Source organism: Callorhinus ursinus, unplaced genomic scaffold (assembly GCF_003265705.2).
Source record: "Callorhinus ursinus isolate GAN/ISIS: 27379988/994484 unplaced genomic scaffold, GSC_fseal_2.0 scaffold9, whole genome shotgun sequence".
NCBI classification, from domain to species: domain Eukaryota; kingdom Metazoa; phylum Chordata; class Mammalia; order Carnivora; family Otariidae; genus Callorhinus; species Callorhinus ursinus.
Genome location: NW_027397071.1, coordinates 14,983,078 through 15,009,038, shown reverse-complemented (window position 1 = coordinate 15,009,038; position 25,961 = coordinate 14,983,078). Strand labels below are relative to the sequence as shown.

General features: G+C 33.2%; 1 protein-coding gene across 4 annotated transcripts in view; it reads right to left on the bottom strand.

Moving 5' to 3' along the window:
- Positions 1 to 25,961, bottom strand: part of COL11A1 (collagen type XI alpha 1 chain) — a 195,969-nt gene that overhangs the window by 132,878 nt on the left and 37,130 nt on the right. For all 4 annotated transcript variants that reach the window (XM_073896230.1, XM_073896231.1, XM_025872583.2 and 1 more), the window contains one exon: positions 1,310 to 1,438. In XM_073896230.1, coding sequence (XP_073752331.1) covers positions 1,310 to 1,438 — 129 coding nt within the window. The remainder of the gene's footprint in view (positions 1 to 1,309; positions 1,439 to 25,961) is intronic.

The following is a 25,961-nucleotide window of genomic DNA, read 5'->3' as shown; positions in this document are numbered from 1 at the left end:
AAGCAATTTCTTTTTTCTCTCATATTTGCTTTTCTGTCAGCTTCTTAAGACTTTATCCTGTTTTAAAAAAAACATTAATATTAAGTCATGGAAAAGATCAGTTCAACAGAATTCACTATCATACTTTAAAAAGAAAAGTGATGTCAAAAAAATATATCTCAAGCAGTGAGATGGCAAAATCCTAACTGAACTCACATGCAGAAACAAGAAGTTAAAATAAAAGATAAGATCCTAACCTCTTCTAAGTAGTCAAGCTCAAAAGATGGCACCAAATAGTACACTTAGAAAGTGAGAAGAATGCTATTTGAGCTATTTTCCCAAACATAAAGGCAGCTTTGATATTTTCAAACGTCCAACCCCCTCTTCTAAAACTTAACACTCTTTGAGAAAAAAGAATCTAAAATTGTTTTGCTGCCAACTAAAGGCTAAATTCCTTCCAGTTTGCTTGCTTTTTAATTTCCAGAAGATCCACATTAAAGGATCTTACCAAAAAATCTGGATAAGGGTACACTGTACTGCATTTTTTTGTTTTTTTGGGGATATTCAGTTCTGCCAAGCTTGCTATGGCTATGTGAACTTATTTTTTGGTCTGAAAGAGAATAGGGTCAAATTTCATTATGGTAAATTTTTTGCAAAAATGGCCTGGAAGAATGGTTTTACACCTGAATTTCAAATAAAGTGACATAATATGAGTCAAAATACATGAATAGTTTTAGTTACTGCATTCAGATAATACTGCTTTCCATTTCATTACTCTTTACGTCAAATTTTGTGGAAGAAAAAGAAAGCATATATATCAACATAGCATAGCCCAATAAGAAACAGAAAAAAAAAATTCTCTCTAAATACTCAACACAGCCTGAAACTTTAAAATAGCTCTAATGTCACTTTCTCATCTGCCTGAATTGCCAAAAGCAAGTACACCAGAGGATATATCACCCTTATCTTGAGGCTGTGTTAATTATTTAACTGCCAAGGGCAGAAATATAGCTTTTAGATATTTATGTAGCAGAAATATAGCTTTTAGATGATTATCTTTTTCTCACCTCCTCCAAAATGAAATATGCTTATATGTACAGTATACAAGTGAGGTATCTCTATTTATCTCTATTTATAAGAAGTTTAAGTAACAGAGTACTTAAGAGAAAAAACACCCCAAATCATCTTTAAATCACTCTTCCTAGAAATGTTAAAACACTCTTAAATACAAAGTATACCTTAATTAAAATTGAATAATAAAGCCTCAAAACTACAGGAGTAGGTCTGTACCATTGAAACGAGAAAACAGCCCTCATTTTATGGTCCTCACCTCATCAATCTGCGGTTCCTGAGCCTGAGCAGCCTTGGGCACTGAAGAGTCACAGTCTGGGCTGTAATGCTCACAGTAGTCATACGCGGCTTTGGGGTCACCTATGATCAACAGCTGCTGGATGTCCCCCTGCCCAGAAAGAAACATGGATGTACTCAGCATATTTGGATACACATATATTCAGAGCAAGATTTACCCAAGACAATGTGTAGTTTATTTTTAAATACCCGAAGAAGAACTATCATTTACATTCAATGTTAAAAACAGTCTTATAGAACAAAACAAACAAGGAAAGGGAAAAGAGAGAGACAGAGAAACTCAGAAACAGACTCTTAACTATAAAGAATAAACTGATGGTTACCAGAGGGGAAGTGGGTGGGGGAAGGGTGAAACAGGTGATAGGGGTAACAGGGTGATAGGTATTGAAGAAGGCATGTGCTGTGATGAGCACTGGGTGTTGTACTTAACTAACGAATCACTGAACACTGCATCAAGGACTAATTATGTACTATACAGTGGCTAACGGAACATAATTAAAAAAAAGAAGATAAAAGGGATTAAAGAGCGAACTTGTGATGAGCACAGAGTAATGTACAGAATTGTTGAAGCACTATATTGTACACTAATGTAATACCGTATGTTAACTATACTGGAAATAAAAAACTTAAATAAAAAATAGTCTTAAATGATCAAAAAAAACCCTCACACCTGTTTTACAAATCAGCTGTAAATATTAAGCTATTATTCTATTATTCTGTGGTTCAGAGAATCTTTACTATATGCATCCACTTGTTAAAACTTGATTTTACCGCATTCACATTTCACACTGCATAAAATAAGACAAATCAAATACAAGTAATAAGCTGATAAAAAAGTAAATAAAAATTTAAAACTGTAGATATATAAAGATAGTAATATATTTTCAATATAAAGTAAAGAGTTCAATCAAATTAAACGGAATTATTATTGTTAAGCAAATTTATATGAGAGTCTACTATTGTGTTCTGGTAAAGGATTCAGTATCAAAAGGAATTCCTACTTACAAAGATGAGTAAGAAATGCAGAGACCAGAAAAAAAAATGCGGAGACCAGAAAAATTCAAATTATGAATAAGAAATTTGGGATATTTTTATTAAGAAATAATGGAACATTGAAGCATACATTAAAACTCACTTATTTTGAATTCTGCATAATTTTAATTAAAAAACATTACAAATAATTAGTAATAGAGTTATCTAAAGAGTTTAATTTCAGGAGATTCCGAAACTGGTTCTGAAAACTTACAGAAAAATTGTAATATTCTGCTCCTGAAGCAATCTGAATATTTCCACAGGGTCTAATTCAACACAAAACTAGTTTCAGATAAATCCATGAGTCATGGCCATATTAATTTAGAATTATACTCAGGCCCAGAAGAATTTTTAAGTTAATATCCATTTGACCTGATGATTCAAGTCCTTGTAAGTTTGAGCACATAAGTCTGATTCACAGAAATCCTGATTCCATTTTGAATAATTTCAAAGTTATTCCAGCTTTTCTGCATTTTGTTAACAGGAGTTATACAGCCTATATAGCCTAATGAAAATATAGTTATTAAATTTAAAAAATCTCTCACAATGAATCTTAGGAGAGAATTCCTAGCACTTCTGTACAACAGTTGTTTAGTCATTTCATTCTATCATTCATTCAAACAGTGCTTTAACAAACCATAAGAGACTCTTAACTATAGAGAACAAACTGAGGGTCGCTGGAAGGAGGTGGGCGGGGGTGGCCTATATGGGTGATGCGTATTAAGAAGGGCACTTGTGTAGAGCACTGGATGTTCTTTGTAAGTGATGAATCACTAAATTCTACTCCTGAAACCAATATTATGTTAACTAACTAGAATTTAAATAAAATTTGAAATTTTAAATAAAAAATTGAAAAATAAAACAGCCTTTTAAAGTACATATAGCATGTTATTATGGTCAGGTAACACCCAAATAAAAAAACATCTACTTTATTTCCCAGTAAAACATAAAAGAAAACAGAATCAGCAAATATCCATCTGAAAACTATAATGTTTATAATACTCATACTATTATTAGTGTTTCAACCTCAAAATTCTTTATTTCCATGTCATAAGGCAATATAATCAATCAAATTAGATAATTTCAGAGATTTTTTCAAGATTCTTTTTTGTAAATAGATAGGAAAGTCTCTAACATTTCTTTTATGTCCTGATTTTAAATATGCTCACAGGAAACTAATATAAGTTCTTAAAATTTATTGATAGCATTTCTTAAACATTAGCTGATCAATTTGGAACATTGAGTAGCCACAACTGAATTATATACAAATAATTATAGAGTTACATAAATGAATAATAATAAGTAACAAACAGAATTTTGAATACACAGTTTTTCATTCTGCTGTTAAAAAATAATAATAATGAGGCATCATTGAGTACGTCTTGAGTGCTGGCATCACTGAGAGTTTCAGTTAGAAATCCTGACTCTTGAATTTTCTCCCAACTTTGCCATTAACTATGTGGAATTGTGCAAGTCACCTCATTCATCATTTGTAAAATGAGCACATGTAGAGAAAGTACCTAAGGTCCTCTCCAGAACTCCAGAATTCCATATTTAAGTATAAGAAATATAATGAACCAAGTGAAGCTGTTGCTAAAACAGAAAAAAAAAAAGTTGCCTATCTTATAAGCTTATGGTATTTTTTAAATAGTATATTTTTGAGAAGAATTCTGGTTTTCTAAGTTCTTACTTGACTTCATTAAATGGAAACCTGCCAAGCTTTCTACTATAAATTCTTATTTCAGGTGTTTAATATTTAGCCATAAAATACACTACTGGAAAGAAACTGAAAAATTCAGTTAAAAAGCTACAGTATAATTTTCCCCAGAAGGTGTTTTACAGTTTTAGGTTAATCATAGGACATGTTGTGAGAGTCTGTAGATAAACAAAAGCACCCCGACAGGTTGAATAAACTGTAAATATTTAGATTCAATAGTCATAAAAATCTCCACAGCTGGAAAAGGGTGAAGTTACCATATAATATTGGCATCTGCTGCATACGAACCATGAAAAAGACATCCGCCTCCTCTAATGATCTACAAAGCCAAACTTAGAGTTGATGCAATTACCTTGCTATCTACATCTGTATCAACTAGGTCTCTGCAGTAGTATTTGCATAGAGACAGGATGAGACTAAGGTGGAAAGCAAAGCAAATGTAAAAAAACCAAATGGCACCCATCTCCAAAGGTGAGGTTCTTCTAAATGTCACATAGAGTGCCAAAAGATCTTGCCAGTTAATAAGTAATAGCATATCTTCCTTTTACAACTAAAATATAATGCACAAATTTTAATAATTTTTGTTGGTTTGTTTTCCATTTTTGTTTGTGTGTGTGTGTGTGTGTGTGTGTGTGTGTGTGTGTCTATAAAGCCTTAGCTATTTCTAATTTCGGTGCAATGAATAAACTACATCACGCTCTATGAAATACATAAGTTAATACACATTTAGCTTTTTTCCCCACGTATAAGCAATCAAATTTATTTTAAAAATGTGGTATAAGAGATTGGTCTAATGTTTTAAGGTCAAATGTCAATGTGTCAATGTTAAGTGTCTGAATTTTCAAATTCAACTCCTCATCCGATGTGAAGCCAACCAGTGTTTGGTGGAAGTCAGTTCCCAGGCTAAGGATCCACTGAATTGAACATCACAGCAGCTGATTCCTGAGAATACACAATGGAAAACCAGGTTCTGATCAGCTGTCATGTTCAATTCAATGTGACCTGTGAATGGATTATATGTTTAGAACAAAATAAAATCACAACAGCAAGGAAATTAAGCTATAACCAAAACAGCAAATGGAGAGGCTGGATCAATGTTCAACTATCACTGTTCAAATAAAGAACTCATTTTTAAGCAGTTTATCTATAAATAATCTCTCTTGAATGTCAATCTAGCAACTAGTATCTGTATAATACCATGAAGCTTTTATTTTTTTTTATTTTTCTAAAGATTTTTTTTATTTGAGAGAGAAAGAGAGCACACAGAGGGAGAGGCAGAAGCAGACTCCCTGCTGAGCAGGGAACCCGACAGGGGGCTCGACACCAGGACCCTGGGATCATGACCTTAGCCGAAGGCAGACACTTAACCAACTGAGCCACCCAGGTGCCCCAACATGAAGCTTTTAATTCCACTTGTAATCTTGGAAGGCTCAAAATTTTAATATTAAAACGTGGATGTTGCTTATATTTTAAGGGAATAACTTACTTTTGATAATATCAGGAAAAATAGACTTCAAGTATCTATTGATGATGCACCTCACTGAATTTCATAAATTTCTAAAATTAAAAATTTCGTCTCCCCTAATACTAAAGTAAATCACACAGATGCAGTTGTGTTATAAAACCAACTAAACTCCATATTTCCCATAGCACATTCTTGTCTCCATTAACTTGCAACAAGGAGATATTTCAATGGGAATGAATGTTTTTATGAAATGCTTCTTGGAAAATCTTAATGATATGAGCAAATAGAAGTTAGCTTGATGATGAAGATGCAGAGAGAAATAGCACTAAATAGAAAAAGCCTCTTAACCAAAGCTTTGGAGGTGTGAAACCGCATGACAAAGTCAGAGAAGTAACCATAGTACCCCATAGTTGGAAGGAAGGCCCTATGTGATGATAATGAGTAGTGAGGGTTGAGAGTGGAAAGAGGGAAAGGAGGAACAATTTAAGAAAACCTTGTGTGAACTGAATTCTAGAAGTTATGGAGTGTCATTCAAGGATTTTGAACAATGGAACAAATTGATCGATGCTGTTTTTTAATGAAATCATTGACGACATAGGGAAGGATGATTTGGAAGCAGCAAGTTTGGAAGCATGGGAATCTCTTAGGAATCCATGTAGTTAAGTGCTGAGAAATTAAACTAAGCCGAGGCATGAATGGACAAAGGAGACATAGAGTTGACATATTAGGGAAAAATATCTGCAAGGTTCAGAAACCCAATGTTGATAATGCGGTGGGTTGAGAAAGGCAGGAAAGATGGAGAAAAGTGCATTGGAGAGGAATGGAAAGCAATTCTTTAGTTTCTGGAGTGAGCAACAGCCGGATGGCAAAATCATTTACTCAGTTAAGAAATTTAATCAAAGGAAATATTTGGGGATGAACTTCTTAAGTCTATAAAATGGAATGATAATTAATGATTGTTTCCAGAATAAGTTCAGTTTTTCTTCTAAGGAAATTGCCTTCATTTACTTTTGAATTATGTCCCTCTACCTGCAGATTGTAAGGTTTATCACTGAAGCCAAACTGAGCTATAGGAATCAGTAAGAATCAGGGAAAATTTCCCTTTATCTGACAGTCCATACTTCTCTTTCTGTAGCAGTTTATACCCATTTTCTCATTGCTAATCAAGGATGCAATGAACTTGCCAAACTTAGTGTTTTGGGCTCAACTGTGTGTCCCCCAACCAAACCAGATTTATATAATATTTTATATAAGTTTTATATAAGTCTTAACCTCATAGTGTAAATTTATTTGGAAATAGAACCTATAAAGAGATAATTAAGGTAAAATGAAGTCATTAGGGTGGGTCCCCATTCAATAGGACTGGTTTCTTTATAAGGAGATTAGGACACAGACACAACCCCAAAAAAACTGCATGAAGACACAAGGAGAAGAGAGTCACCTACAAGCTAGGGAGAGAGGCCTCAGAAGACTCAATCCTGCTGACATTTGGATCTCAGATATTGAGCATCCAGAACTGCAAAAAAGTTTAAGGTTCTGTTGTTTCAGACAGTCAGTCCGTGATATTTTGTTATGGCAGCCCTAGAATACTAATACAGACTGAGTTAATACTAGTTTGCTTTTATGTATACCCTGTAAGTGTTGTCTTTATGACAGAATAAAGAACACTTTTAAAAAAGTAGTTTTGTTTATTTATAACTAAGGTAGTATCTGACTATGTCCAGGAACTGGTAATAAGTTGATGCTGTAGAAATATTGGCTGATTTAATGTGGCAAATAGCTAGAACTCAGGGTAATCCTAGATTATCATACCTAACAGTATCACCATTTGTAACTATCCCTCAGTCCATTGGAGACAATATAAAGTGAGAATGATAAAAAAGTATAGTCCAAGTATAAAGAAAGAAGTTGAAGGGAGAAGTTTTTAAGTAAACTTATCAGAGGTTTAAAGAAAATTCATCAAATTAAATTATGCCAGAGTTCATACTGAGTTTAAGTATCCATTTATTGGACTCCGTCAAAAAGCATTTTAATTATTAAGTAAAAAGGTAAACAAGTAATCTACAGATTTAATGCAATTCCTATCAAAATATCAATGACATTATGGAACCACAAAAGACCCCAAATGGAACAGATCAATGGAACAGAATAGACAGCCCTGAAATAAACCCATGCTTGTACAGTTAATTAATCTATGACAGAGAAGGCAAGAATATACAATGGGGAAAAGACAGTCTCTTCAATAAATGCTGGGAAAACTTCATCGCTACATGCAGAAGAATGAAACTGGGCCACATTCTTACTCTGTATACAAAAGTGAACCCAGAATGGATTAAAGACTTAAATGTAAGGCCTAAAACCACAAAACTAGAAGAAAAAATAAGCAGTAAACTCTCTGACACTGGCCTTAGCAATATTTTGGGGGGATCTGTCTCCTCCGGCATGGAGAACAGAAGGGAAAAAACAAATGGGACTACATCAAACTGAAAAGCTTTTGCACAGTGAGGGAGACAACAAAACATGATGGACTCTGAGAAACAAACTGAGGGTTCTAGAGGGGAGGGGGTGGGGGAATGGGTTAGCCTGGTGATGGTTATTAAAGAGGGCATGTTCTGCATGGAGCACTGGGTGTTATACGCAAACAATGAATCATGGAACATTACATCAAAACAAATGATGTAATATATGGTGATTAACATAACAATAAAAATTTTTTTTAAAAAGGCAAGCTACTGAATAGAAGCAAATATTTGCAAATGATGTATCTGATAGAGATTAACATCCAAAATAGATACAGAACTCACACAATTGAATATCAAAAAACAATCGGATTAAAAATGAGCAGAGGAATAGACATTTTTCCAAAGAAGCCGCACAGATGGTCAACCGATATATGAAAGATGTTCATCATCACTCATCACTAAGGAAATGCAAATCAAAGCCATAGTGAGATGTTATCTCATACCAGTCAGAATGGCTTTAAAAGTATCGAAAAACAAAACAAAACAAAAAAACAAGAAATAACAAGTATTAGTGAAGGCATGGAACAAAGAGAACCCTCATGCACTGTTGGTGGGAATGTAAATTGGTGTAACCACTAGGAAAAACACCAGGGAGCTTCCTTAAAAAATTAAAACTAGAACTATCATACGATTTTGCAATATTCTGATCTTGCAATATTGCAATATTGCAATAATATCACTTGTCATTTATCCAGAGAAAAGAAAAACGCTAATATACACAAAGAAGATATGATGTGTGTGTGTGTGTGTGTGTGCATATGTGTGTGATGGAATATTACTCAGCCATAAAAAAGAATGAAATCTTGCCATTGGCAACAACATGGATAGACCTAGAGTGTATTGGGCTAAGTGAAACAAGTCAGGCAGAGAAACACAAATACCTTAGGATTTATTTGCATGTGGAATATAAAAAGCAAGTCAAATGAACAAACACAACAAAACAGAAGCAGACTTACAGATACAGAGAACAAATTGATGTTCGCCTAGGGGTGGAGGGAGAAAGGCAATTGATGAAATAGGAGAAGCGGATTAAGAGGCACAATCTTCCACTTATAAAATAAATAGGCATGGGGATGTAATGTACAGCGTAAAGAATACAGTAAATGATATTGTAAAAACCTATGTATGGCAACAAATGGTAACTAGGCTTATTGTAGGAATGATTTCATAATGTATATAAATATCAAACACTGTTGCACACTGAAACTAATGTAATATTATATGTCAATTATACTTCAATAAAAAAGCAATTCCTTGTTGTATCTCTAACATCATATTAATGAAATTATATTCGAGTTCAACTTCATGTCAACAATGGAAAAAAAGAACAGAAAATGTATTCTCAACAGAATTATATACGTATATTTGTATTTACATCAAAATTATATATCTTTTGTAGTTTACATTTGTTTCACCACAACTTAATTCCTCTCCCAAAATAAATTTATCTGATACTTTATACAAGGATCTATTTTCTAAAAAATATAATTGAAAATAATATTTAAAAATCTAAAAACAGGATTTTAAAATTAAATGGAAATCACCTTCAGACTTATTTTTAAAAATAATTTAAAAATAATTTAAGAAAAAATCATCTGAATGAAAAAAACAGCAGCATCATTTAATATTTTTAACTTGTATTTTAACACACTTAAAGGACAAGTTCATATAACTAATGTCAGCATAAAGGTCAAATATGGCCTTTGCATGTAGGTATGATTTTCATTGCCTGTCTCACAAAGTTAACAGCAGAATTTGACATTTACTTTATATCTCATAGCTTTTGACTTGGCAATAAATTTTGGACTTATTTTTAAAGTAATTATCATCTCTTGAATATGAAAAAACATGATAGACTATTTTCATCATTCCATAAAGAGTTTAACAGTTGAACTGGCACATCTACTCCTCTAAGCAAATAAGCCTGATATTTGGAAATTATTTTTTTTACATATCAATTTAGCATCTCCTTTTTCTATTGCCTATTTTTAAGGCTAGAGAAAATATCTCTCAGCAGATGAAGCAAAATCACTGGTTGTAGCCTCTCTATACAGTCATTATTTTCGTTCTATATACAGTGGTACTGTCCAGAAAAAAAAAGAACTTTAAAAAATATTTCCTTATGTTTACTGTGTTCCACTCCTCTACCATGTAACAACGAATGATACATTTCCTTTAGTGCACTGAAGTTTTATGAAATCAAAACTGGCCATTTTAATAAGATATATAAGCCTAAGAGGATTTTAAAATTATGCGTATAAATATATAAAACAATTAACATACCTTTTACTCTTTTTTAATTTTGGAAAAAAAGATTTTTTCCATGTCAGTGTGAAAACTTCTTAGCTCATGACAGAATATAGCCAATATGTACATATATCTATTGAACAGTGAAAAACAGGGGGCATGCACACAAAGCTGAAAGATAGAATTCCCTATTGAAATGGGAATATGAGGAAAGAACTATATTTTTCTTGAGTGCAAAAGCAAACCTGCTATGCAACATTCCTAATTTTAGGAGGTACTGTATACCTCACAATTTTGGGACAAGTTACATTTTTTCCCCAAGACAAAATATTTTTCTCTTTTATATATTATTATATGTGATAATTTTTGTTAATAGTCACAGATACATTATTAGCCAGAAAATAATTGCTTTTCTCCTACAACTTTTCATTGTAACTGACACAGGAATTTAACAGCCAGATAACTTTGAGAATCTTTTTCCTTGGCTGTTTACCAATCATTCATCTATGCAGTCAGCAAATATTAAAGCAAAGTAATAGGTTAGTTCTCTGGATAAAAGGAAGAGGAATAAAGAGGGAAAACAGACTCGGAGTCTATTCTCAGATAGCTTATAGTTTCGTAAAGAAGATTAATAATACACAAAACATCACATATAAGAAACATATTTCTTTAGTACCTACTATACTTCACTTATGAGGAAGAAAGAAAGTGGGCAGCCAGGGGGTGGGGAGAGTGGGACAACTTCCATATGGGAAAATTAGAGGAATGATCCAGAAAGGCTTGGCATAAATGACACAATTAATGATAAAGTATCCAGTTTTTCTTTTAAATATAGAAGTGATCGATACTCTCTGTTGGCCCCCCAAATTCTAATTACTTACACTTCTCTTTCCTACTCTGTGCCCCAAAAATCTGACCCTTAGAGCCCACCTCATCAGACTCTCTTGCAGGTTCTAATTCAGACAATGGGAAGTTACTACCAAGAGTTCAGAAGGTGGGGAGAGAAGGAGGTCAGGTCGTTTTCCTCACACTTCCCAGGATTATCAAAGCCGTCTGGCCCCCTTACCACTACTGCCATTTCTGGAAAACACTTCCACATGGCCCCAGCTTTCAATGAACTCTATACCACTGTTTCTGCCCTTCCCTCCTTAGCCCTAGGGAAATAATGCTCATCACCAGGTTCCCCAGCCTTCCTGTTCACTCCTCAGTAGACATTGTTTTTTGCTGGAACACAGGGTGGACTCACAGAGAATGTGAGAAGTTAGAGAAAGACCATATACTTAAAGACCTTGAAACAGTAACTGGCATCTTCCCTTTTCGTATGCACTAAGTTTAAGGATTCAAACAATCAAGACAAAAGGTGCAGTTTATCGTCTAGTCTCCTCCACTTAATCAGCCAATCTATATTGTTCAATTAAAGCCACGGGAATATAAACTTCATAAGAGCAAGAACTCGTCTGTTTTGTTCTCTAAGATTTTCATATTTCCTGGAATAAGCCTACACATCCTGGATACACAATAGTTTGTTCAATAAATGGATCTCTGGGATATTAATTTGTTCATCATTACAAGACTTGAGTTCAACACCTGTAAATTGAGAATACCGTTATTTGTCCTGTATTTCCTAGAGATTCTTTAAAAAATAATATGTATTTAAACAGTTTTTAAAATGTAACATGTTCACAAATATAAGGTATAATTATTATAGTATTTGAAGGCAATTAAAGGAGAACACATCTTTGAATGGCAAACTTCTAGACAACGTGTCTGTCGACACTATAAAATCTAAGAAATGTTGCTGAAGAGTCCATTTGTAATTGTTCCAATAATAAATTCCAAAAAAAGGTTGAGTTTCAGGAGCCTTAAAGTCACTATTCTATAAGAAAAACCCATCAGGAAAAAACATAATAGAAGAAAAAGAAAAATACATTTAGCTAAGCAGTTTCCAGCATGTGCCACTGTAAAAGCAATAGCTTAACAAAATTAAACAATGTTTCCATAAGATACACCCTGGACACTAAAACTTCTGTTCACATTTGATATTAGAGCTTTATTGTAAAGTATGAGCTGTCTTTGTAGAGGTTTTTGATTGTATATCCAGGAACAAAACTGACATTTAACCTTAAAAATAGCATAGAATTCTCAATAAGTAACTACCATTATCAGAAGATTAATTGAAAAACTAAGTTTCTGGTCTACTCAGACTTCCGAATCTGCCAAAGCATTAACTCTCATCATAGTTTTTTTTTTTTTTCAAATATGCCATATGGTTAATGATTCTTGCTCAACTATTTTGTGTGGAAAAGGAAAGCTGCGAAAATGCTTAGAATTTTAGTGTAATTGAAAATGAATCAGAGATCGAATCTGAGCTATAATTCAAAGGAAAGAATGAGGGAAACCACATAATCATAGACAGAACTGCTACCCACACGAGACTTTTCATTTCTCGGTGTCCCAAAATCGGCTTAAGAAATCAGTTTTTAAGAAAATGAATAGTGTTCTTATCTTATTCGAATGTAGTACTATTTGAATGTACTAGCTAATTACCTAGTAATACAGAAAATGCCTAAAATTGATTGAAGCACTAAAATAAAAAGTGCATATTTATCTTATACTTTCTAACAAGGTTTCTTACTAAACAGTAACTACCAACGTAGCTCTATTCAACACAAAATAATGAATAAAAAGATAAAATGGTTAGAAAAAAATGAAACAGACCTTTCCTCCTGCTTCTTTGTTTGATATAGATGATCTATATTCCTTGAATTAATACATGGTAGAAAGTATTTTATTTCATTCATTAAAAAAATATTAAGTTTCAGGTATTACTATAAACCCTATGGATATAGCACAGAGCGCCTGCCCTTTTGGAGCTTATGTTCCAGAGGAGAAGAGAAAATAAACAAAACATAGTACATCAGAAAGTGATTAAGTGCCATAGAGAGTATAAAGAAGGATAAGGAAGATGTGTCAGAAGGTAGGATGCTATATTACAAAGTGTGATCCCGAAAGGTTTCATTGATAAATAGATATTGAGACAGAGACACGTGAGGAACTGAAGAAATAAAATATGCCGATCTGTAGGGGACAGCCTTCCAGGCAGAAAGACTAATGGATGTCCAGGACCCAAGGCTGGAGCAGGCTTGATGTGTTCAAAGAAAGGATGCCTTGTTGACCAAAGAGAGAAAAGGGGGGAGGAATCATTGATGAGGTCCGAGAAAAAAGAGCAGATGGTGGGACTGGATCTCATACGAGCCTGTAGAATACTGAAAGAACTTCAACTTGTACTATAAATGATATGAAAAGCCACTGTATGATTATAAACAGAAAAGTGACATTCTTCATTCACTCATCCATTATTTCAACCAAGTGCTATCTGACAGAAATAGGTTTGTTCTTCTGTGTTTATTTTTTTAAAGATTTTAAGATTTTATTTTATTTGTCAGAGAGAGAGAAAGAGAGAGAGCAGGGGGAGCGTCAGGCAGAGGGAGAAGCAGGCTCTCTGCTGAGCAAGGAGCCCAATGCAGGACTTGATCCCAGGACCCTGGGTTGAAGGCACATACTTAACTGACTGAGCCACCTAGGCATCCCTGTGTTTAAGATTTAGAGAACAGACTAACAGATGGGCAGGACAAATGCAGGGAGATCAATTAAAAGGCTCTTGTAATTATCCAAGGAACAGGTAACACTAATATTTATAAGAGTAGATAATAATTTGCTGACACTTACTGTATACTTGCCACTCTTCTAAGAACTAAGTCTTATTGTAAACAGAAATGAACTAGGTTATGCCTTAAAAAGATCTCATTTCTAAAAAGCTTACATAAAACATAATTTAATAGTCTATCACATTCTTATATTCCTTTGAGCAAATAATTTTACATTAACTGTGTGTTTATTCTAAAGCTCGAGAAATATAGAAATATGGTGAGATAAGATTATTTTGTCCATAGGATAACCCATAAATATGGCCATTTAGCCAATTTAAAGTTTTGTTTAAAGCACATAATTCATAAATCACAAAAAAAGAAAATTAAAGACTTTTAAACTTAACTAAGTTTCCAAACAGCTCATGTTACTGTCTATGCAAAGCTTAGAGTATTAAGTTCCTCTCCCCCTTAACTCCACATAACCCATCAGTCCCCAAGTCCTATCAGTTCTACCTCACATTAACAACCTGAAGCAAGACCCTTCTTTCTGTTTCTTCTGTCACAACTTTGTCTTTACTCTAATACCTTTCATTCGAACTAATGTTTCAACATATCAGGGTTTGGTATTTTTCTCTCTACCACCATCTGATTCTACACTAACTCCTTCACTGCCACACACACACACACAAACACACACACACAAACACACACACACACACACACATGAGTTTTTAAAAAACAAATCTGAATTCCTCTACTTAAAGAGATATTTCATGATCTATGTTTTAAAATTCAACCCCTCAGCATGGTGTAAAAGGTTGCCCACAAACAGGCCCTAACACATTCAACCAGGTCATGTCCCAAATGCCCCCAAACCCATCACATTTCTTAGATCTCCTGTGCTCATTCCAAACTTTCATCTTTTGCTCATGTTCCCTCATCTTTAAATATCTCTTTATTTTTCAACATTTTGAATATAGTTGTTATTCCCTCACTTGAACATTTCTATATCTTTATTATGGACTCAATCATGTCTTACTACAACTATTTATTTATGTCTCTATATCGATTATTTAAGCATAATGTTTGGCCAATAATGTTTATTCTGCTTCAACGGGGAATAGTCAACTACTTAACAAACACCTAACTTTCAAATGGCATTTGCTAGCCTACAGCTATCCTTGCCCTTTTTCCTCCCAGACACTTCAAGTCTTCACCACCACCAGGGCCAGCACTCATTCACGTATTTACTAATCTTCAGTGGCTATAAACAATGTCAAACTTTGTGCTTGGTGCCGCTGCAATATCTAAATTAATAGACTATAAATCCTGCTTTCAAGGAATTTATAGTCTAATGAGAAAGTTATACATTAATAATTATAAAACAACATGATAACAGAGATATGACAAGAACACAATTTAAAATGGTTTATTCTTTGAGAAGTTACTAAAATGCTGCAGACTAATAATAAAACTTAAAAGGGAAAAATAATAAGGAAGACAAGTATCACCTTTCACCAGGGTAATCAGAGATAACATTTTTAAGAGGGACAAAATAAAATGTGACATTGTATTGTGCACTGTTGGCAGTGGATAATCCAGTGATGCACTAATCAAGAAGTAAAAAACTGAACCAAAATGGCAATGTTCCTCTTAGAAGACAAGCTATATCCTGTATAACTGGTACTTCGGATTTCTATAGAGCTCTGAAATCTAAATCCACCTCGAATGAATGCTACATTTAGTTTCTTAAAATAGTTTCAACTACAAATCCTGCTTAATATAAAATTATACTAAACTATCAATAAAATCCCCAAATATAGCCTGTTATCTGCCTATCACACTACAGTGGTGCAGATCACAGTTTGAATGGCAACAGTATACCATGAGGCTATTGTATAATAAAGTACAGTGATGTCTAGAGAAGACTGCCAAAACCTCCTGCAGCATCACTGAAGCATGGTCATAAATAATGTGTCACATTTTTGTGTGTTGACCGTCATCACACTTGTCATACCAACTCAAAGTGCAGCAAGAAAGAAAGTAATTACACATCAAAGAGCCAAAAACAGATGTTCCTTTCAGACTTGGTTATGGATAACTCTCAAAAAAAAAAAAAAAGGATTAACCCAATGTTGGACTTTGATCTACTAGTATATGTGGTCAGTGTTAGACTTAAATATCTCCTAAAGCAGAAAAATCAAAAGGTGACTACCTTATTTGTCATCACAGTTCTGTAAATAATTATTAACACCAAGTCCAAATAAAATCTGACAACTTTTAAATTTGTCCAAGTAACAAAAATTTGTTTTCTAAAACTGCTAGTACAAGATACTGTCATTCAAATTCATTGGACTATTTCTGCATGAGAGCCATAAGTTCCCTTTTTAGAAATTACTGCACATATATTTAGTTTTCTATATATTGGAGAAATTCAACATGTCCATGAATACAGTGCATTTTTAAAGCAGTGTTGTTGCTGAATCCTAATAGTATATGGGTGTTTAGTGTGTGCCTTGGGATTTTTTTGCTCTAGTTTGCATTGAATTTGTGTTTGTCACAATCAAGTTTTACTTGGACTGTGTTTGAATATCAACCCTATCTAATTTGTACCTCATGTTTGGTATCCACATTTGTTACTTCTCTTAAAATTGTACATAATTCCTGAAATTTAGAAAATAAATAATTTTGATGTCTTACTACATTGCACAATTAATTACAAAACAGATTCCCGACAATGCTCTCAACAATTAAAAGAAGAGCCACAGTTACATTCCTAAATATGCATGTTCACTGAGGATTCACAGAACAAGAACAAAACTAAACAAACGTGGTACATTCAAAGCTTTGTTGTTTTTCTGTTTTCCTGACTCTGTGCTATTTTGACAGACTAAGAAATATAATTCCATTCCAGGATGACATTTCATTTTTCTTTCAGTGTTTGAAGTCTTCTTTAAAATAATACACTATAAGCTGAAGTTCTTCACAAAGCCAGCTGTAGCTGCTATGCTAGCTATGTATCTGCTGTTTTCACCTAATTTCAGAAATAATCAACAGAAGTTTATTTTTCACTTATAAGACACTAAGTATTACAAGACACAGATATAAAAGTTTTATACATGTTAACTCACTTAATTCTTCAATGACTCTATGAAAGGAGTGCCCCAGGTATCCCATTTTACAGATGAGGAGAAAGAGACAGAGAGAGGTTGGGTGTCTTGCCCACAGTGTCCAATGTGGTTAAGTTCCAAACGCAAAACTTAAACCAGAGCTATCTGGCTCCAGAGTCAATACCGTTAAGTACTGTGAATGTGGTTAAGAAAGCAAAAACTTGGGGCATCTGGGTGGCTCAGGTCATGATTTCTTGAGTCCTGGGTTTGAGCCCCACGTTCGGCTACCTGCTCAGCAAGGAATCTGCTTCTCCCTCTCCCTATGTCCCTTACCCTGCTCATGCTCTCTTTAAGCTCTCTCTCTCTCCCTCTCATATAAATAAAATCTTTAAAAAAAAGGCAAAAACTTCATCATCATCACCTTTTTCATTTAACTATTTCTGCACTTTTTAGTTGCTGAATGATAACTTTGCCTTCATCTTTCATTCCCCAAATGAAACAATGGAAATGAGTTTATGATCTGGGTTCACTCACATCCATTTTTCTGTTCCTAAAGTTTGTATTGTATGAAAGATCTCCTAAATATATGTAAAGTAAGAATAAAATTTAAAGAAATAATTAGTGAATATAGCTTTCTGTTTAGAACCTAGATTGAAAGCATATAATGATAATTTTTAAATATAGTGATAACTTCATTTTTTTTCTTTCTTAATTAAAGAAGACCCATACAGAATTAGAGAAAAGGAAGTACACAACTCTAGCCCCCTTCCACATGGCAAAAGGGAAATACACATCTATAGCCATATATAGACGTCCTGCTCCATCTAGTGGGGAAAAAGAACTGAACAGCACTGGTAAGCTTCACAATCCAGGGATACAGGTTCACTAAAAGATAGATCTAATCATAGAACTATAGAATGCTTCCCCTCCCCTTGCACTTTACCAGTATATTACTGAAGTCTTTACCAAATTTCTTTTATCCAGTACATAATGTCTTTTTCAACGAAAGGTTAAAAGGCATACCAAAAGGCTAAAATCACAGTTTGAAGAGACAGAACAAACATCAGAACCACAATCAGATATGGCAAGGTTTTGGAATTGTCCAACTAGCAATTTTTAAGAACTACTAGTAATATTCTAAAGAAAATATGGAAAAAAAACAGACAATATGCAAGAACAGATAGATAATGTAAGTTGAAAGATGGAATTTCTAAGTATGAATCAAAAAGAAATGCTAGAGATTGAAAATGAAGAATGTCTTTGATGGGCTTATTAGTAGAATGACTGCACATGTCTGAGAAAAGAATCTCTGAGCTTGAAGACATGATAATAGAAACTTCCAAAAGTGAAAAACAAAGAGAAAAGAAATTGGGGGGAAAGAAAAGAACAGAATATCCAAGGAGTGTGGGACAACTACAAAAGATATAACATACATGTAATGGGAATATCAGAAGGAAGAGAGTAACAAAGAAATAATAGAACCAATAATGACTGAAAATTTGCACAAATGAATGTCAGACACCAAACCAAATATCCAAGAATCCCAGAGAACCTCAAGCAGCATAAATGCCAAAGAAAAACTACTTCAACTTCAGAAAACCAATAATAAAGAAAAATCCTGAAAGAACCCAGAGTAAGACACCCAAATTATAAAGAAGCAAAGATCAGAATTACATTTGACTTCTCTTCAGAAGCTGCACAGCAAGAACAGAATGGAATAAAATATTTCAAGTGCTGAGAAAAAACCCACCAACCTAGAAATCTGTATCCTGCGAAATTATCCTTTAAAGTGAAAGAGAAAGACTTTCTGCGAAAAGCAAACACTGAGGAAATTTGTTGGTGACTGGTCTATCATTCAAGCAATTTAATAAAGAAGTTCTTTTGAGAGAAGAAAAATTATATAGGTCAGAGTTTCAAATGTAGACAATGAAAAGAAGAGCACTGGAGAATAAATAAGTAAAAGTAAAATAAGACTTTTTATTTTTCTTATTCTTAATTAATCTAACTGATCAGTTTGTTTAAAATAATAATAGCAAATGTATTTAAATATGTATGCATAAGTATATATATATATATGATTCCTTTATTCATATATATACATATATATATATACTTATGAAAAAATGAAACAAATGAAAACAATGATACAAGGTACAGGAGGGAGGAATTAGGAATATTCTATTTTTATAGGTACTTGCACTACTGTGAAATAGTATAGTGTTATTTAAAGATGGACTTGGATTAATCGAAAATTACTTCTGGGGTGCCTGGCTAGCTCAGTAGGAAGAGTGTGTGACTCTTGATCTTGGGGTTGTGAGTTCAAACCTCACGTTGGGTGTAGAGATTACTAAAATAAATAAATAAAATTTCTAAAAAATGTATATTGCCAACACCAGGGCAACAACTAAAATAAGTTCAAAAAAAAGTATAATTAATAGGCAGAGAGTGAAATGTAATTATATAAAATGCCCAATTTAAACAAAAAAAAAGGCAGAATTGTAAAAGACAAAAGATGAACAAAAAATAAGGTCAACAAACAGAAAACAGTGCCAAATATGGTGGATATAAATTCAATTGTATCTATAATCATTTTAAATATCAATGGTCCAAATATACCTATTAAAAAACAGATTGCCAGAGTGGATCAAAAAACAATGCCCAACTATATGTTCTCTACCAGAAACCTACTTTGACTATAAATATAAATATAGATTAAAAGTAAAGGGATGGAGAAAGATATACCATGCCATCACTAGTCAAAAGAAAACAAGAATATATCTATTAATTTCAGACACAGTAGACTTCAGAGCAAGGAAAGTTATCAGGAGTAAAAAGACATATATACATACATATATATATATATATATATATATATATATGAATAAAGGAATCAATTGTCAAAAAGAGATGATAGTCCTTAATGTGTATGTGCCTAATGAGAGAACATCAAAATATGTGAGGCAAGACCTGACACAATTGCAAGAAGAAATAGATTAATCTAATATTATAGTTGGAAACTTTAACATCCTTTCACCAGAAATGGACAGATCCAGCAGCCGAATATTAATAAAGACACAGTTGAACTGAATAGACTATCAATCAACTGGATATAGAGTTGACCCTTGAACAACATGGGCGTGAGGGGTGCTGACCTCCCACACAGTTGAAAATCCATGTATATTTTGACTCCCTCAAAACATAGCTATTAATAGCTTACTGTTGACCAGAAGCCTTACTGATAACATAAAAAATTGATTAACACATATTTTGTATGCTATATGTATTATATACTGTATTCTTAACAATAAAGTAAGCTAAAGAAAAAGTGTTGTTAAGAAAATCATAAAGAAGAGAAAATACATTTACAGTACTGTACTGTATATATTGAAAAAAATCTGCATATAACTGGACCCATGTAGTTCAAACATGTATTGTTCCAGGATAAACTGTAATTGACATTTATGCACTACTTCATCCAAAAACAACAGACTACACATTCTTCACAAGCTCACCCTGGAACATTCATCAAGATAGACCACATTCTGGGCCATAAAACATGAACAATTTTAAGACAATAGAATCATATGGTATCTACTCTTAGAACACAGTGGAATTAAACTAAGAATAACAGAAAGATATCTGGAAGGTTCCAAAATTCCTGAAGAATAAGCACCATAGTTCTAAAAAACACATGAGTCAACACTGATATCTCAAAGGAAATGTAAAAGTATCTTTGAACTAAATGAAAATAAAAACACAACTTATCAAAATGTGTGGGATGCAGCAAAAGCAGTTCTCAGAGAAATTCATAGCATTGAATACATATATTAGAATAGGAGAAAAATCTAAAATCAATCACCTAAGCTTCCACCTTAGGACACTAGAAAAAGAAGAGCAAGTTAAACCCAAAGTAAGCAGAAGAAAAGAAATAATAAAAATTAGAGCAGATACCAGTAAAATGAAAAACAGCAGTGTGTGTGTGTGTGTGTGTGTGTGTGTGTGTGTGTGTGTGTGTTTATTTCAAGTAAAATCATTACATCTCTAGGTAGGTTAAGAAAATAAGAGAGAAGATGCAACTACTAATATCATAAATGAAAGAGGGGACATCACTATGTATCCCATGGTATAAAAGGATAATACAGGAATACCTTGAACAACTCTATGCTCACAAATGTGATGAACTAGAAGTAATAAACCAATGTCTTGAAGGACACAATCTACAAAAACTCATACAATAAGAAATAGATCATTTGAATAGGCTTATATCTATTAAATAAATCAAATCAATAATTAATAGCCTTCCAAAACAGAAAGCACTGGACCCAGAATAGGTCACTGGTGAATTCTACAAAACATTTATGCAAGCAATTATACCAATCTTCTACATTGTCTTTCAGAGACAGAAGCAAAGGGAATACTTCCTACCTCATTATATGAGGACACTATTTCCTAAACCAAAGCTAGACAGAGACTTTACAAGAAAACTACAGACCAATGTCTCTCATGAACATAGATGCAAAAATTGCCAGCAAAATATTAGCAAATTGACAATGTATAAAAAATGACAATATATAAAAAGATCTATACACCAAATGAAATTTATCCCTGGTAGGTAAGGCTGGGACATTTGAAAATCAATTAATGTAATCTATCACAACAATAGGCCAAAAAAGAAAAAACACATGATCATACGGATAGATGCAGAAAAAGCATTTTCCAAAACCGAATATCTATTTATGATAAAAAAAAAACTCTCAGCAAACTGGAAATAGAGGGAAACTTACTTAATTTGATAAATTAAAAAATCTATGTAAAACCTAAAACTAACATCATACTTACTGGTGAGACTTGAAGCTTTCCCACTAAAATCAGGAACAAGGCAAGGATGTCCCCTCTCACCACTGCTTTTCAATATTGTACTGGAAGTCCTAGCTAATGCAATAAGACAAGAAAAGGAAATAAAAGATACAGATATGGAAGGAAGAAATAAAACTATCTTTGTTCATAGATGACATGATTTTCTATATAGAAAATACAAAAGAATAAACAAACAAACACCAAACAAAAACTCCTGGAACTAATCACTAATTAGAGCAAGGTTGCAGGATATAAGCTTTTTTTTACACAAAAGCCAGTTGCTTTCCTATATACAACCAATGAACAAGTAAATTTTGAGATTAAAAACACAACATCATTTGCATTATAACTTAAAAAGTGAAATAGGTTAAACCTAACAAAATATATACAATATCCATATGAGGAAAATGGCAAAACTTTGATGAAAGGTATCAAAGAAAAACTAAGTAACTGAGAGATATTCCATATTCATGGATAAGAAAATCAATATTGTCAAGATGTCAGTTTTCCCAACTTGATCTAGAGATTCAATATTCTCAGTCAAAATCCCGGGAAACTATTTTGTGTATATTGTAAAACTGATTCTAAAGTTTCTAACAAGAGGCAAAAGACCCAGCATAGCCAACTCAATATTGAATGAGTAGAACAAAGTTGGGTGGACTAACATTATTTCACTTCAAGATTTATTATAAAGTGACAGTAAAGACAGAGTGGTATTGTTGGAAAAAAACAAATAGGTCAATGGAACAGAAACAGACTCACATAAGTATAGTTAACTGATCTTTGACAAAGAAGCAAGGCAGTACAATGGAGCAAATTAGTCTATTCAACAAATGGTGTTGAAAAAACTGGACACCTCACATGTAAAAAGGTGAATCTAAACACAAACCCTTCACAAAAATTAACTCAAAATGGGTCACTGATCTAAATGTAAAATGCAAAACCTAAAACTCCTAGAAGATAACATACAAGAAAAACCTACATGACCTTGGATATGGTGATGGCTTTTTAGATACACCATCAAAAGCATAATTCATGAAAGAAATAATTGATAAGCTAGACTTCATTAAAATGAAAAACCTCACCTCTGTGAAAGACAGTATCAAGTGCATGAGAAGACAGGTCAGACTGACAGAAAGTGTTTGCAAAAGACACATCTGATAAAGTACTGTTATCCAAAATATATAAAAAACACTTAAAACTTACTAGGAAAATTAACAACCTGATTAAAAAATGGACAGAAGACCTTAACTGAGAGCTTACCGAAGAAGACACACAGATGGAAAGTAAGTATATGAAAAGATGTTCGACATGTAATCAGGGAAATGCAGACTAAAAAAAATGAGATGCTACTACATGCCTATTAGAATGGCCAATATCTAAAACGGCCAAAATGCCAAAAATGTTGAACAGGAAATTTCATTCACTGCTGGTGGGAATGCAAAATGGTTAGCTCTTTTGGAAGATGGTCTGGCAGTCTGTTACAAAACTAAACATATTCTTACCATATCAGCAATCACACATTTTGGTATTTACCCAAAGGAGTTGAAAACTATGTCCACACAAAAACCTGCACACAGATGTTTATGGAAGCTTTATTCTTAATTACCAAAAACTTGAAAGCAACTTGAAAGATACCCTTCAGTAGATGAATGGATAAATAAACTATGTTACATTCAGACAATGGAATATTATTGAGCACTAAAAAGAAATGAGCTATCAAGCCATGAGGGACATGAAAGAAACATAAATGCATATTACTAAGTGAAAGAAGTCAACCTGAAAAGACTATACTTGTATGATTCCAACTATATGACATTTTGGAAAAGACAAAACTCTGGAAACACTAAAAAGATTAGTGGTTGCCAGGATTTAGAAGAGAGGTAAGGATGAAGGCGGAGCAGAGAGGATTTTTAGAGCATGAAATTATTTCACAAGATACTACACTGGTGAATACATGTCATGATACATTAACCAGGATCCATAGAATGTACAACGCAAGACTGAACCCTAATGTAAACTACAGACTTTGGATGATAATGATATGTCAGTATAAGTTCACCCATTGCAACATATGTACGATAGTAGAAGAGGCTGTGTGTGTGTGTGTGTGTGTGTGAGCGCGCATGCGTGCATGTGTACATGCACAGGGGTACGTGGAAACTGTCTACTTTTCACTCAATTTTGCTCTGAACCTGTAACAGCTCTAAAAAAAAAGTGTATTAATGAATAATTTTCAAAAGACAATAAACAACTCAGATAACCAAATGTTAAAACTCTTAGAGACTTTAAAATATCTATTATAACTATAAAACACTCGATCTAACAATTTCATGACACACTTTGTTTTTAAGGGCATATGCTACATTCACCAAGATAGACTATATGCTGGGCCATAAAATAATTGTCACTAAATCTAAATGGAATGAGATCATATCAAGTTCATTTTCAGAGGAAAACAGACATCTACACTGAAAACCAGGAAATCTTGTGAGAGGAATTAAAGAAAAGCAAAATAAATGGAAAATTATACCGTATTCAGGAAATGGAAAACTCAATGTTTGTTAAAATATGGATTCTCCTCATTTTGATCTGGAGCTTAAATGAAATTCCGATTAAAATCAAATTCTATTTAAGTGGAAACTCAATTTTATTTTAGAAATTGACAAGCTTATTCCAAAATTTATATAGAATGCCAATAACCTAAAGGAGCTAACACAATGTTTACAAAGAATTAAAAGTAAGAGCAGTTACCCCACCGAATATCAAAACTTTCTATTAAACTACAGTAACCAAGATAGTTTGGTATTAGTAAAAAGATAGACAAATCAATAAACTAGGATAATAGTTCAGTAATAGATCTACTCATATGTACTCAACTGGCTTTTGACATAGAAACCACAGCAATCCAATGCATAAAAGTCTTCTTTATAAAGGATGAACTGGATACCCTTGTCTAAAAACAATCAACATTGACTTTTACCTCATACCATACACAAATATGAACTCAAAATGTGGCATAGCTTCTGTGTAAAACCTAAAACTACAATATATCTAATAACAGGAGAACATTTTTGTAATTTTGGTGTAGGTAAAAGTTTCTTAGAACACAAAAAGTGTAAAACATAACAACAAAATTGACAAACTTTATCAAAATGAAAAGCATTCACTCTTTAAAAGGCACTGTTAACGAAATAAAAAGGTAAGCCACATGCTGGAAAATTATTGGCAAAACTCTATCAAAGTACAAAGGATTTATAAAAAAAAAAAAACTCTTAAAACTCCATAATCAAAACATAGCAGCCAATTTTTTTAAATGGGCAAAAGACACCTCACAGAAGAAGATGCAGAAATAGCCAATGAGCACCTGAAAAAAATTCTTGACATCATCAGTTTTGAGGGAAATGTAAACTAATACCACAATGAAATACTACTACACAACCACTGAGAATGGCTAAAATTTAAAAGACTAACCATATCAAGGGTTGGCAAGGACACAGAGCAACTGAAACTTTCATTCACTGATGAAGGGAGTGTAAAATGATTTAATGCCACTTTGGAGCACAGTTCAATAGTTTCTTTGATTTTTAAAGTTAAATATGTATTACTAAATAACCAAAGCATTCCATTGTTCAGTATTCAACTAAGACAAAAATAAATGTCCGCATAAAATTTGTACATGAATGTTCATAGCAGCTTTATATGCAGGAGCCAAAATCTGGAAATGATCCAAATGCCCAGTAATAGGATGAATGGATGAACATATTGTGGTTTATTCATACACTGGGATGCTGCTCAGCAGTATTTTAAAAAAGCAAAATAATGATATATATGAGACACGGATAAGTCTCAAAAACATTATGCTGAGTGATAAAAGCTAAGCTAAAGAGAGGTATACTCAGTATCATTCTGTTTATTAAATTAAAAAAAATAAGCTATAGTGATTTTAAAAAAGAAAATTAGTGATTGCTTGGGAGAAGAAGACATTGATTATAAAAATCCATGAGGAAACTT